The 16126-nt window shown below is 37.8% G+C and overlaps 1 protein-coding gene across 2 annotated transcripts in view; it reads left to right on the top strand.

Moving 5' to 3' along the window:
• COLEC10 (collectin subfamily member 10) overlaps window positions 1–16126 on the top strand; it is a 40900-nt gene that overhangs the window by 11954 nt on the left and 12820 nt on the right. For both annotated transcript variants that reach the window (XM_035714227.2, XM_025450963.3), the window contains exons 2-3: window positions 10553–10624; window positions 12336–12407. In XM_035714227.2, coding sequence (XP_035570120.1) covers window positions 10553–10624; window positions 12336–12407 — 144 coding nt within the window. The remainder of the gene's footprint in view (window positions 1–10552; window positions 10625–12335; window positions 12408–16126) is intronic.

Genomic DNA, 16126 nt, shown 5'->3' on the forward strand with positions numbered 1-16126 from the left:
TCAACCACTGAGCCACCCAGGTGTCCCTATATGTTAGTTCTTAAAGTTATTCCCATGAAATAGATTCCCTAAGGTAAAATGGAAGATGTGGATTCTTTATTTTAATCCTTATTGACAGACTAGCTTCCAGAAACACTGTAGCAATTCATGTTGCCAGAAGCAATGAGTGAGTACTTTCTGCATCTATGGCATCCTTGAATGCTGTAGTCTTTTTAAATTGTTACTAAGTCTGATGGCAAAATATGATATAGACATTTCCATATATACTATTTTTCTGATGAGTAGTGAGTATGGGCATTGTTCATCTATTATTTATTATTTATATTTTTAGATCACCTTTTTATTTCACTTATTGTCTTTTTGCAAAAGCTTTTTGCATGTTAAGAATATTAATCATTTTTGATGTCTTAGTGTTTGATTTTTTCCTTGTCTGTCATATATTTGTTTACAAACTCTATATATTGATGTGACTCCTTTTATCATATAGAAACTTTTAATTTCTTATATGGTCAAAGATATCTTTCTTTTCTTTTATAACTTCTGCTTTTTTTCCTCCAAAGAGATGAGCTTCAAACAGAGAGAAAAGCCTTTCAATGGAGGCATGAATTGAAAGACATTTTAATGAAAAATGAATAAACAAGTTGAACAGGAATAGAAGATTATGAAAGTCAATGTCAGAAAATAATGCTAGAAAGTTCTACTGATGCCCAGTCTGTGAAAGTCCAAATGCTAGACTAACTCGATTGGATGTGGCCTAGAAATACAGAGGAACTGCTGAAATGTTTTGAATAGGGCAGTTTTGTAATGAAAATGTGATTTTTATAAAGATCAGTCTGCAAGATGATTTGAAAAAGTGAAGCTCAGATATAAGGAAATCAGTATTTCAACAGTTGTTCATTGAACAGACACTATTCTAGGTACTTGGAGTCACTAGTGAATAAAACACCATGAAGACCATGTAGGGGCCACCTGCAAAGACTAAGGGCTGGAGTATGAGGACAGAGAGAGATAGAATAAGAGGGAAAAGAAAGGAGAAAAAGTAAGAATCAAGGTGGAAGTTAGGAAGGATGAATAGCCAAAACCAATTTGAGTACTTAGCCTGGGAGATTAGAGCATGGCAGTGATATTGGGAGACACCAGCAAATAAGAGGAGGAAGCAAAAATATGCGGCAGAAGGAACAGTAGAGCCAGTCTGGCTGCCCTCCTAGATCACAAGCCATCACACAGACTTCTCCACTGGCCAACTCAAGTCCATTCATTAATCAGCCATTTGTGAGAATGACATTTCAATCAATTACCAACTTATGTGACTGTATTGTCACTAAGCTCACATTTACCAATCTTCACTTTAAGATTATTCCTTTTCTTTTGAAAACCTTCATTGAGAAAGCACTTGTTGCATCTGAGCCTCTGTGCCAAGAACCAGGGACACAAAGGAAATAGTGTATCTTCCCTGACCTGTCCCATCATCTGACACAGTGTGGTGGATGCTGTGATGTACAGGGGGTGTTCCCTTCAGGGTAACTTAAAAAGATTAATCCTGATGGTTAAGAGGGAGATGGCAGCAGGAAAGTCTGCACTGAGCAGACTCCTGGGGAGAGGAGGTGACATGTGAGCACATGTGAGCATGGTTTGAATGGAAGATAAAAATCCACACAAACTTTTATTGATAAGAATGTTTTAGTATGAGCCTGCCTCATATATAAGGACAAATTTGTGTTTTAGTTTTCACTTTAAATACAAATTTATTTTGATGGAGTCCAGGGCAAGGGATCCCATTTACATTTTCCGGAGAAAGAATATGGAAGTTTCAGGTGTAAGCAGGTAGAGACAGGTGTTTCCTCCTTATGCTCCCGTAACAGCTGCTCTTCCAGCATTTATCACAACAATCACATATTTACCTGCCCATCTTCACCTAAGGTTTTCATCTCCTCAGAGGAAGGCTCTCATTTTCCTGATCTGTGTCTAGTAGTTCTATTATTAGTAAGGAAACTTGTGTTTGCAAGTGAAAGAAACCAAATACAAACCAAGCTTAAACTGGTTAGTTAGACCAACAAACAGAGGCAAGAAGGGGAATCTATAGTGTCACGTCACAGGGCAGGACTCAAGCTGTGCTACATCCTGTCTGGAACAATGTGCTCAGGACTCAGCCTTCATACCATATTCCTCAATAATGACTTCATTTTAAAGAAGGTTCTCCCTTCATGGCAGTAAAATAGATTCAGACATTTCAATAATAGTCTGTCTTCACTGCAACCCCAAGAACAAGTCTCCATTTTTGCAAGTTGTAACTGCTTGCGTTATTGAGGAGGCTTATCTCCAAATTGAGACTCATTGCCTCTTACTATGGCACATGCCCACTGCTGTACCAATCACTGTGGGTTAGGTTCAAACCACATGGACGAAGAATAAATGAATATGATTTCCTTTGGAAATGTGTGGGGTCGTTATTGGAAGCACAGATTGAGGGTACCAGGAAGGTGAAAGCAGTAGATTCCCATGACACATGAGATAGTTAGCGGATCGATAAGGGCACATGCGATGCACAGGGATCCTGTTAGCTCTGTCATCTATAATGTTATTTAATCTTTAAGCAACTGCATAAGAAAAGTGTAACTATCTCAATTTTCTGGTTTAGGAAACTGAAGCAGAGAGAGGACTTATTTACTATAATATTAAAGAGCTGTTAAGTAGAGATTTGAGCCCAGGTCTCTGACTATTAATTAGTTTGCTAGGGCTGCCATAATAAAAAAAAAACCCACAAAGTGGGTGGTTTAAACAACAGGAAGTCATTGTCTTGCAGTTCTGAGGCTGGGAAGTCCAAGCAAGGTCAAGGAGTCGACAGATTTGGTCTCTGTTAGCTAAGACCTCTCTCCTTGGCTAGCACATGGCTGCCTTTTCACTGTGTCCTCACATGGCCTTTTCAGGGGTAAGTGCATTCATCCTTTGTATCCTTTTGTGTGTCCAAATTTCCTTCTCTCATAAGGACACCAGTCAGATTGGATTAGGACTGTTCAAACAGCCAGAATTTAACTTAATCGCCTCTTTGAAGGCCTTATGTCTAAATACAGTTACATTCTGAAGTACCAGGATTAGGGCTTCAACATATGAATTTTGGGGGTGAGGAAACAATCCAGCCCATAACAGACTACAAAATTCCTGTTCTGCTCATAGGACCACGTTTCCAAAGACTTGTGGTTCTGAGGCTGAAACCCTTGGCAAATTGCATTTTTGTTAAGAGCTCCTTTCTCCCTTGGACAGCTTTTCTCCTTAGAGGCAGCAGTTTCCTACAGACTAACATGAACTTAGTTCTTTTGTAACCATATTCCTGCTGTAGAACTAAAATAAATAGTTTGCAAATGTTTTGAATGTATTAGGAAAGGTATTAATTGTTTTACAAGGATGGTCTTATTCCAAGCACATTCATCATAACTGAGTAAGGTAATGTTTGGGAAACGCCTTGGAAAATCTCTTAGAGGATGTCTGTCTTACTGTCATGGAAAGACCTTTTTCTATTCATGGAGTATAGTGTTTATTATTATTATTATTATTATTATTATTATTATTATTTTGTTGTTGCTCTTAAGCCAGGTTGGCCAAGGTCAGGTCTCAGATAAGTTGCCTCATGGTAATGAGGATACAAAGTAATGTCTACAAACCATTTTTCTTTTAGAAATCACGCTTGCTCATTTTTTATGATTTCATTAAAAGAAATATGAAGAAAAACCCCTCAGTGTCTCAAATGAGGAAAGAGAACTGCGATGAAATGTCACCATGGGTCTGTAATCTCTCCACAGTTTATGACCACTGCTATCTTTGAGGGTCAGTGAGCCATGCTTGCAGATGCTTGGTTTTAAATTACAGGTCACCTTCTCCTGTTGGCTCCTGTTAACCAAGTGCTTGGCACCAGTTCTAGAGTATAAGACCTTTGGAGAGCTGAAAAAACCCACCTTCAAGGAATGGGCAGGAGCAGTACAGGTAATACTACACATTATCTGCAATATATTTGACAGGGAAAAAAGGAAATAAGAAATCTTTTTATTGATTTCTTCCTCTACCAGCAATTTCCATCATAAAGCTATCAAAATGAATCAAAGTACCATGTGTCTCAGAGTAAGCAAACAGCCCTCAGTTTGGGAGACTAAACAGGTAGGCACTCTATTTATTTCTATTTACAGATAAAACAGAAACTTTGAAAGGTTAAATACCATACCTAAGTTCACAAAGCTGGACAGGCATATAATTAGAAATTGAATTCAGGATCTGTAAGAGCGAAGCCCACAGATTTCACCAAAACATCATTCCAGCTTCACAGGAACTGTAGTCTTCTGTGAATAACCAGTGGAAATGTGCCTTCTTCCAGCCACTCTGGTCATGGTCGTTTCTCAATTTATTAGTAGTCCTTTCAGAAGAAAAATGGAATTTTTGTCATGATTTGTTTTCACCAAACCTAGGTTTACTCCTCTGAATGTCTGCTCCTCTATCTTTTTTATTAGTTTATATACAGCACAGTAGTATGGATCCAAGATAAACAAGGTCACAGAACTCCATAAAGATGACTTTAGTAAATCCCTGTAGCCAATTAAAACTTAAGATTGACATAGGAGAATGTTCTTATCTTTTAGAGATTTGCTGAAGTATTTAAGGAAGATATGTCATGTCTGAAATTTACTTTTAAAAAAAAAATCAATAAAAATACATAGATGGAGCAATGGCAATATGTTAATTGTTAAATCTCAGTAACGGGTATATATTTATATTTATTTATCTTTATGTGAAAATTTACTTAGTATACATAATCAAGTAAAAAAGTAAGTGATGATTAAAAATAAGGATTGAGGTGGTGAATACCTCAAGATACCTCAAGGAAGATTTAAAAGAGATGTCATTTCTGGTGATGAGGATGATAATCATTCTTATACCTACCTTCTGACTTATTAAAAGAAGAACAGATGATTTTACCAAGCACCAGGCACTGGGCTAAACACTTCTCATGCATTGTCCCCGTTAGGGACACAACAATCCTATGAAGTAATGATTGCTTTCTCCATTTAATGGATGAAACTGAGCGTCAGAAAAATGATAACTTGCTCCAGAGCCCTCTTCACCGAAGAAAGGCACTCCTTTTGCCTTAGGGAGAGTGATGTAGGAATGAGTGAGTTGAAAGAATTCAGGACACATGGGGAGATAAGTAAAGGCACAGAGAGACTGATGAACTAAGTGAACGGGGAAAAAGCAAACATAGTAGGTCCCAAGAATGGCTGAATATTTCAGTGAAAGGGTAAGGTTGTGATCGAGGACATCAAAGTACTGGGAGATAGTCCATTGTATGACCATACTGATACACCTGGTGCATATGAGAGGTCCAGGGAATAATTGATATGACCACAGAGCTTTCCATGAATGAGAATGCAATCAGCAAAAAGGTGTAGGTAGAGATGGGGAGGATATATTCTAGAGAAAAGTCCTGGCTCAATTAATAAAGCACACCATACCATCTATTCTACTCAATTCTAAGGCTGATCAGGAGAAGGATTGCCAACAACTTTCCTCTAGCCCATAAGATTATTTTGGCTGTGGGAAAAGTACAGCTTCTAGTGAATTTTCTTTAGCCTTTTCAAAACCAATTCACTAATTTTTAATAATTGCTTCCTTTGAGCAGGGGGTACTGACCTAAGTTCAGCTATTTCATTTCAAACTAGAATTTAATTTTAAAAGACTTTTTTGCTTGTTGGGGAAAAAAACTTTACCTAAGAAAAATTGGTCAACTGTGTGCTCTGCTGGAATTCTGCTGGAGAGATTATCACAGCAAGCTGGTGGCCTAGGGTGGCCAAAACAAATCATTTTTGTAAAATTGAAATTGGTTCATTTCAATTGATAGCTTTTCATTTAATTTTAAAATTTAAGTAGCTATTTTTAAAAGAAAAAAGAAAGTCTAAATTGCACTACTAATCCAATGAAATATTGCCAAGAGGATGAAAGCAGACAACTGTGAGCCATGTGGGGGATCCTTTCCAAAGCTTGCTTTTATACCTCTCTTCTGTTCTCATTAAAGCAAGTCCCAAAGATCAAATGAACTCAGGATACAAGCTGAAGGCAAGGGCACAAGTTGTTTACTTCATCTCTGCCAGCAGCCTGCTCGCCACCAGGCTGGAATACAGGCACACAGGTCAGAAGAATAATAATCCTATTTTCACCCTCCCAGGTCTCCATCAGGAGCCACCAGGGAGCAGTAGATGACTAAGTCACTCGTTTGGCTGCCTTCAGTTAGATATTTACTTGAAAATCAAAGGGAAAGCTCATAAGAATGGGGAAGGGAAGAAGAATAGTAATAGCACCAATAGTTCACATTTGTGTGGTTTCATGATTCACAAAGTGCTTCACATACATGCCTGCGTTTGATCTTGCCTTTTGGTGAACAGGACTTGCAGTCTTTGGTCCCATTGCACAGAAGAACAATTCCAACCCCAGAAATGTTAACAAGAATTTGTCCCCAATCATTCAGCTTGATTAGAACATGGGCTTTGAAGGCAGATGCCCTGGTTTGAATCCTGGCTTTATCATTTGCAAGCTATGTGGCCCTGGGAAGTTATTAACCTTTCTTGACCCATTTCCTCATCTGAAAAATGGAGCTTAAAATAGTATCCATCTCAAAGGTTGTTATAGAGATCAAGTGATAGGATGTGTATCAAGGACTAGGAACCCCTTTGACCCATAGTATTCAGCAAACACTACCATTACACTTGTAAAATGTTTTATGACTAACAAAATATATCCAGTTCAACTATATTCATTAAGCACCAAAAGTCAAACACTGTGTCAAATGATGGGGATGCTAGAATAAATCAACCATGACCCCAGCCATCCCACAGGTCCAGATGACTATAAGGAACAGCACAGAAAAATAGGCTCACTCAGTACAAAGTTCATTATTTTCAACCATGAAGGTAATTAAAGGGAGAATTTAGCCCAGCCTGAAAGTGTTGGAGGGGGCTTCCTACAGGAAAATACTTCTGCAATTTTATCTTTCCTAAAACTCTCTCAAGAAACTTGTATTTTGTCCATTCTACAAATGAGTGAATGAATCAAGGCTTAGAAAAGGTCAAGGACTTCCCAAGCTCCCTCAGATGGTGAGTGGCAAAGCCAAGTCTCAGTGATACTGAACTACCTCAAGGATACATTCCCTGTGAATTAAGTCATTGAGATACTAGGCTATTTTTTTTCTTCCCCACTGTTTTCCATTTTTAAAAAGGAATAAAAGCAGTCATTCTTTCTGCATCTCCCTTTTCTATCCTCAAAAAATTTGGCACAATGTCAAATTATCTAAACTCCCAAATCTGCTAAGGGTCACAGTATCCTAAATTGGAAGGGACAGTTGTTTATTGGTAGGGATCTCCAGGCACAGAGACACACATTTCGTTGCACCACCTACAAGCTCTATGACAAAGTGCAAGAAATTATTAACCTCTTTGAATCTGTTTTTCCATTCATAAAATGGCACCATAATAGTTTCCACCTCCTAGAATTGGTATGATGATTAACAGTGTTGGCATACATTATAATTACTCAATAAACATTTGCTATTAAGTTTATCTAAAGAAATGCTGCTTAGTTCATCCACTTCACCTCTCTGTTCTGATCACACAAATCATCTGTGTGTTCTTTTTTGAAAGCCTTCCCTGAAAGGAGATTTTAGAGCTTCACGTGTGAAGTGTCTTAATGTTTAACCAATCTCATGACCTGGAAATCCAACTATTCCATACTTGACTTATGCTTTCACTTAATATATTAATATTCTTCTGTGAGAAAAAGAGAGGTTGATCATGCTTTTTCTGGATAAATAAGTAACATCTCAACTTTCTCCCTCCCAAACTGTCTAATCCAAGAAGCTTCACTTTTGTCATTAGAAGTCTTTTATTTACTTCTTTCTACTTCTTTTTTGCTAGGCCTGGACAGGACTCCTTCCTATCTTGAGATTGGTGTGGTGATAATGCAGGTCATAATATTGTGTGTATGGTGCTCTTTATTTTCAAAGCATATTCACCTACTTACCTTCTTGGTCAAAAAACAACTGAGAGACATAGGGAGTGCAGGTATGAAGTTCATATTGAGGATAAGGAAACTCAAATATGAAGTAAAACATAACAATAGCTACTGTTGCATGGATTATGTTCCATGTCTCTTATGCATTTTATCTTATTAAACTTCTTACAAGGATCCTCATTTGGTAGATGTTATTAGTTCAATTTGCAGGAGGGGGAAATTAGACTCAGAAAGGGATATCACATAACCAAATTTCTCCAGATAATGAGTGGTCAAGCTGAGAAGGGCCAGATCTGTTTTACTACAAAGCCAATAAGCTCTATTACTGATTTTGAAGGTCTGCTCAACTCATCAGTGACTAACATGATGTGAAAATCCAGGGCTTTTGATTTACTGTCCAGGACATATCTATTTTTTTTTTTTTTTAGATTTATTTATTTTAGAGAGAGAGCATGGGCAGGAGGAGGGGCAGAGGGAGAATCTCCAACAGACTCCCCACTGAGCACGGAGCCCAAAGTGGGACTTGATCTCACAATTCAGGTCATGACCTCAGCCAAAATCAAGAGTCAGAGGCTTAATTGACTGTGGCCCCCAAGTGCTCCCCAGACACTTTTCATTAAAGCACTCATTCAGTCCTTGACTGGGCAAGGTACTAAAGCTAGACCCATCTATGACTAAGGTAGGTGCTGCTCACACAGAACCGCTGTGTATCCCCATTCCTAGCTGTCTTCTATTCTTAGCTTCCTGGTCTATGCCTATAATTTTGAGGCTCTCAAGCATGCAGTCACAGAGTAATAATTTACAGATATAAATTATAATTTATATATTTTTATAATTTTTGTATATTTAGATAATTATATATAAATATATGTAGTATATGTATATATCACACATCAGCATGCATGTTTGTACATGTACATGTTTCCAGAACTGGCCAAATTCTCCAGCAAAAATAAAGATTTTTCACACATATAAATATGTGCAATATGTATACATGCACATATTTATATACATATATGTGTATACATATACATACACATATAATGTATATGTGTATGTATATGTATACACATAATGCAATATTATTTAGCCATAAAAAGAATGAGATCTCACCATTTGCAACAACATGGATGGACCTAGAGTGTATTATGGTTTTTTTTTTAAAAGACTCCGTGAGAGTCTTTTTTTTTTAAGATTTATTTATTTATTTATTTATGATAGACAGAGAGAGAGAGAAAGAGAGAGACACAGGAGGAGGGAGAAGCAGGCTCCATGCTGGGAGCCCAACATGGGACTCGATCCCGGGACTCCAGGATCACGCCTTGGGCCAAAGGCAGGTGCCAAACCGCTGAGCCACCCAGGGATCCCCGAGAGTGTATTATGTTAAGTAAAATAAGTCAGTCAGACAAAGACATATACCATATGATTTTACTTATATGTAGAATCTAAAAAACAAAGTAAGTGAACAAATAAACAAAGAGCAGAAACAGACCCATAAACACAGAGAACTAGCTGGTGGTTGTCAGAGGGGAAGGAGGTGGGAAGATGAACAAAATGGGTGAAGGGGAGTAGGAAGTACAAGCTTCTAGTTATGAAATGAATAAATCACAGAGATGAAAGGCACAGCATAGGGAATATAGTCAATGGTATTGTAATAACATTGCATGAGGACAGATGGCAGTTACACTTGTGGAGAGCATAGCAAAATCTATAGACTTGTCAGATCAGTATGTTGTACACCTGAAACTAATGTAATATTGTCAACTACATTTCAATTAAAAAAAAAAAAAGATTTGTCAAACCAAACAAAGTTCTCAGGAAATCACCACTAAAGATATTTCTTTGAGCATAAAATTAGTAGGTTTGCAAAAATGAGAATTTCTTGCAGAAAATTTGAAACTGTTCTCTGACCCCTCCCTCAACATACACCGAGAGCAAGGGAGAACCAAGAAACAAAGCAGATCAATCCGGATTGGTAGGTGGTTGTGTTAATAAGCAAGGGAAGTTACATATGAGGCTTATCTTCAGTGGTGGTACGAAAAGGTCTCCACACGTCTGCCAGTCTCAAACGTTTATACAGAAGCCTTATCAGGGTTGAGTCACATATACCAGCCAGATGGTCTCAACAACTCACTCTCTCAAGGCTGCCTCCTTGAAATGGCTCCCACTGTGGGAACAGTGGGTGGCTCATACATTTCAAGACAGAGGAAGAGGAGAAGCTTTTGATTGACTTCCCAGGTCAATTCTAGGTATAGGCCAGTGGGTGATCACATCCCCTAATGACCTCCCCCAACAATGTGGAAAAAATAAAAGACAAAATATACCAGAGGTGTCCTCCCTTCCCCTGAGTGTCCAGTCCATGTGGGCCAATACACATAGTCACATCAGAGTTATAAGGCAAGCACTGAGCTGAGGAATGGATTCCAACCATCTTCACCACCATAACCTGGAAAGGATGTGCTATGTTATTATTTGAGCTGCTCTACTCATTCATTTTCCATTTCAAAAGGAGATGATGGTGAAAAAGGAGATCCAGGAGAGGAGGGGAAACATGGAAAAGTGGGACGCATGGGGCCGAAAGGTAAGTGCAATGACATGAATTTGACATTCTAATATTAGAATTGCTTTCTCTCTCTACTGGTGTTGCCCTGGAAATTGGCAGCTTTTGTAACACTCTCTGCTCTGAAGAAAAATGAAATGTATTTCGGATGGGAATTTACTCACCGCCAGGGAGCTCCTATGACACTGTCGATAGGACTCAATGCATTTCTCAAGCTGCCTTCTTGGGGTGGACAGGAGTGGACACTCCAGGAGCTCTAGGGAATAGCAGTCTCCAGAAACATCTAAGAAACCCTGAGTTTTAGAAATATAGCTGGGTTGATAGCTATGTCTCTTCTCAGAAGCCACTGCTAAGCAACTCTTTTTGGATGGCCTAGAGCATAAGGAGGAAGATAAGGAACTTCAGAAAGAGTTGTCTGATCCATTGACTCACCTATTTTCAAGAGCTGTCAGCAAATGGTGGGGTATGGGAAGAGCAGAGCAAAGAAAATGAGAATGACACAAAGGCTATTAAGGAGTGTTTTTACTCACAAAGCAAGAGCAATCTCACCAAAATATAGCTTTAGACGTGATGTGTAAGTGTGTGTCTTCCAAGCATCGGACATATTTCCTGCCAACTGCTACAAGGCAGTGGTCATAGACCACTGATTTCAAAAATCTTCAGAAAGTTAAAGAGAAAAAAAAAAAGAACTCAGGCCTTTGAGATCTCAAATTGAGAAATACTGATTTAAACTCTTCTTATTCTATAAATATGTACAATATTTTATAATTATATACAAATAGTTGCAAAATTATCACAGATACAGTTTAATAGCTGTTAGGTATTTTTTAAGTCATCATAGAAAGAAACAAAATTGATAACTATATATATTTATGTTTATATATTTATATAATATAAATATATCATATTTATAATATAATATATTTTATTATATATAAATATGATATATTTATATATAAATATATATTTATATATTTATATTATATTTATATTTCCTATATATATATAGGAAAAATTGGTGGGACAATCACTGATGTCCCTTTGATCACTAGATTTTATGATTATACATTTCTTCCTGTTCTAAAAAATGGCTAAGGTAGTCAAATCTTTTTTTTTTTAAGATCAGAGGTTGTTCTATTTTTTTAAATTTTTTTAATATTTTATTTATTCATGAGAGACAGTGAGAGAGAGAGGGAGAGGCAGAGACACCGGCAGAGGGAGAAGCAGGCTCCATGCAGGGAGCCTGATGTGGGACTCGATCCTGGGTCTCCAGGATGTCGCCCTGGGCCCAAGGCAGCGCTAAACCGCTGAGCCACCTGGGCTGCCCTAAGATAGTCAAATCTTAAAATAGGGAATCAATAGGCTCTCAAAGTGAAGCCAAAAAGGGGCTGCAGAGGAATAGAATTAGAATGAAATATAAGAATTCTTCCGCTCAGCCCTTTATTTGACCTTTAGATTAAACATCCTCTACTATAGACCTTTTAGAAGTATTGTGTTGGTAAGCATTTTAATATTATTGGGTCCAGGATTTTCATACTTAACCACATTTAGTTTTAATACAAACACTATAATGCTATTAAGGTAGATAAAAAAAGCACAGGATATGTGTCGCATACCACAGATAGAAGAGTGCACTTTTGGTATTTCCTTCAAGTGCATATCATGTGTTAGCCACATCTTCAAAGGGAGTATAAGACCTTAGCATATAAAGATGACTTGCTTTGCTTTTCAGGAATTAAGGGGGAGCTGGGTGATGCAGGAGACCAGGGCAACATTGGCAAGACTGGGCCCATTGGCAATAAGGGTAAGCTATATTTTCCTTTCCTCCAGTGGCAGTTTGAAGCAAATCAATCACACCCTTGATATATTCTGAAGGACTCTGTATCATGAAAATGATCTCTTTTCTTTGTTTTAAAACATGAGTTTTTCTTCATATCTTAGCTGTGCCTTTCATACATAAACAATGTGTCTAAAAAAATAAATAAAGGCCTTGAGCAAGGTTAAACTGAAATTCAGAGACAGAATCAAACATAAAGTTCTGGTAGTTTCTGTATTGAAGTATCTCCTAGAATCTGCTGATTATAATACTTGATACAATTAAAATGGGTATCGTGACCATAAAGCATGTTCAGTAGTAGAAAGCAATTATTCGTAAGACTCAAGGCAGCACACAGCAGAAGAATTTTCTTTCTTTCTCCTTTCTTTCTTTTCTTCTTTCTTTCTTTCATTAAGATTTTACTTATTTATCTGAGAGAGAGAGAGAGAGAGAGGAGGAAGAGGGGACAGAGAGAGAGGGAGAGAGAGAATTTCAAGAAGACTTCCTGCTGAGTGCAGAGATCAATGTGGGGCTGGATCTCATGACCCTGAGACTATGACCTGAGCTGAAAGCAAGAGCTAGACACCCAACTGACTGAGCCACTTAGGTCCCCCAGTATATTTTTTTTCCTTAAACTGAGTGAAATAATAATGATTCTGCATCTGGGATTTATTAACAGATTAGAAACTTTAAGTGTATATATTCATACCCTTTCGTCTTGTCCCAATCCTGCACAAAATTACTACTTTCCTATTATAATACAGGGGTGGCCTCCTCTTTATTATCTAAACACTCCTCCGTATTGTCTTCTCATTGAATGATAGCAGGTTCCAATAGCTTCTGCTGGCCAGCAGTTCATACTGAGATTGTTCTACTTGGTTTGAAGATACAAAGGCGAATGAGATTAACAATTTTATTGTAAAGAGCTCATAGACTATTTAGGGAATAGGACATAGGACTTTCTCAGAAAGAATTATAATACTAAATAACTAAATGACTACTATAGGAACCATGTGGGAGACTAAGGCCAGATTGATATAAAGACTTGACCTAGGTCTTGAAAAACAGTGACATGTTTATGGAAATACAGGGAAAGGCATTTGAGGTGGGAGGCAAGAGATACTTGTGCAAAGGTACAGATCTGGGGAAACTCAATGCCACAGGTAACAGAATTCTGCAGCTTTGATGCATATCCGGCAGCCTTCCTTCCATATGTGCCTGAGCAGCTGCATAACCAATCATGTACCTCTTAGGCACCTGCGGTATGTTCTTGGGCAGGCTGATAAATGTATTGGAAGCTGAGACTGTGGCCCCACTCCTCTTGTCCTATAGCTTGGTACCTCCTCTCTCCCTGTCCTTTTCCAACTCATTCCTTTGAGAATTTTCCTTCAGCCTGCATTTGAGAGCAGGGACAGAGTGTAGTGCCACTGAAAAGAAATCGCTACGCTTATTTTTGATTCAGTGGCTTATAGTGTATGTTCACCTGTGATTGAAATTCTCATAGCTGGAACAAGCTAGAAGGACTCCTCATCGATTATGATTCTTTCTGTAGTATGTATTTTGGGTGGTTTTACCATTAAACTAATGAAACTTTGCTTCAGAGCCCCACACTTTTTAGATTCCTTCCTAAGTCCCTGAGAAGAGTCTTATCAATGGGTGCACATGGCCATATATCTTAGTAAAGTTTGTAAAGTAAGGCATTTTATCCTCAGCTGGTTAAAAGAATGTCTCTTAACATTTAAAAAAGCACAACTATTTCCTACTTAACCAGCCTTTTTTTTGTTTTTTGTTTTTTTGCTTAACCAGCCTTTTTAGACATATTGCCCCCCAAACCAACCAGTTTGTTAGACATTTTTTTCTAATTGCCCTCCCAAATGAAATTTTAATACTGCCCTTGGACTATGTATCTGTTATGTATTGTGTGTATATTTTTGCTTTATGTAAAAACATAGTAAGATTTTTCACCCCTCTAGAACTGATCATTTAGCAGGTGATCCTCATTGAGAATGCATCACTGTATCCTGCTTCAGCTTCCCTCCATTACATTTTTCTTTGTATCAGCTGATCAAGGGAGTGGACACAAGTATTTTGGGAGCTCACCAAGAAGAGTTTGAGTGAGAGAAACATATAGTTTAGACTTTATGGGATATGCTTACATAGTCTGCAGTTATTTCCACATACAGTTATAGCTAATATTTTCAATCTAGGAATAGCTTCCAAGAATATTCCTACCACTTACAGTGCAGATCTCTCCCAAGTCATGGTGAAAAAGTGCAGGAGTAGAGATTGGATCATCATATGAATGTGTCTTGGCACATCTAGAACAAGGAATGTGTGAGTTGTGGAAAGAAACAACGTTTGAAATGTACAGGGCCAGGGCTGGGCTTTGGAAAATGTTTTCAAACCCAACAGCTCATATATGAAAAGGATTTTAGAGAGGTATCCTCAAATTTGACAATATTTTTAATTTACATAAATCATCAATCATAAGTGGCAAAGGTAAAGAAATTTCTTAATTTTACTATTAATAATAAAACAAAATTCAGATTTCTGCTATAAGCTATGAGAAATTCACTTGCATTAATCCATCTGTTAAGAATGACCACCTGAGTCAAAACAAACAAAACAAAAAAACAAATATAAATTTGAATGTGTGGGAGAGCTACCAAACTGAATAGGACTTTAGGGGCCTAATCTGGAGGAGAAGAGAAACACACTAAGGTGGCTGTGCATTCTGTACTATTTTTCCTTTCAAATCATTCACCAATTCATAAGCAAGGCAGCACTAGAAGACTGAGAAGCTCATGCACAAAGTTGCTCAAACTGAACTGGCATTCAAGGCCTACCAAAAGAGAGTGGCCCAGGAAAATGTCACTCTTTTTCACTTCAAAAATAAACTTTTTCATTTAGAACTCCAGAAATTCTGAAAAATATTTATTAAACATACACCCATCCGTGTTTCAAAATATATTTGAATTAGAGGGTAACATTTAATTTGAAAGGTAATATCAACACCAGGAAGAGAAACCTATTAAAAATCATACTCAATAAGGGAATCTTGAACACTTCTCTCCTGAGATTGGAAACGAGATGAGCCACAGCCCTCATCCCCAGTTCTAAGCAACATCATAGCAGAGGTCCTAGCTAGAGAAAAATGGTGAGAACAAGAGATAAGAATCACAATAATTGGAAACAAAGAAATGAAAGTGTCATTATTTGCAGATGATGTGATTGCATATCCAAAAAATACAAGCAATCAATGTTACCCAGGGCAATTTACACGTTTAATGCAATCCCTATCAAAATACCATGGACTTTCTTCAGAGAGCTAGAACAAATTATTTTAAGATTTGTGTGGAATCAGAAAAGACCCCGAATAGCCAGGGGAATTTTAAAAAAGAAAACCATAGCTGGGGGCATCACAATGCCAGATTTCAGGTTGTACTACAAAGCTGTGGTCATCAAGACAGTGTGGTACTGGCACAAAAACAGACACATAGATCAGTGGAACAGAATAGAGAATCCAGAAGTGGACCCTCAACTTTATGGTCAACTAATATTCGATAAAGGAGGAAAGACTATCCACTGGAAGAAAGACAGTCTCTTCAATAAATGGTGCTGGGAAAATTGGACATCCACATGCAGAAGAATGAAACTAGACCACTCCCTTTCACCATACACAAAGATAAACTCAAAATGGATGAAAG

Source organism: Canis lupus, chromosome 13 (genome assembly GCF_003254725.2).
Source record: "Canis lupus dingo isolate Sandy chromosome 13, ASM325472v2, whole genome shotgun sequence".
NCBI classification, from domain to species: domain Eukaryota; kingdom Metazoa; phylum Chordata; class Mammalia; order Carnivora; family Canidae; genus Canis; species Canis lupus.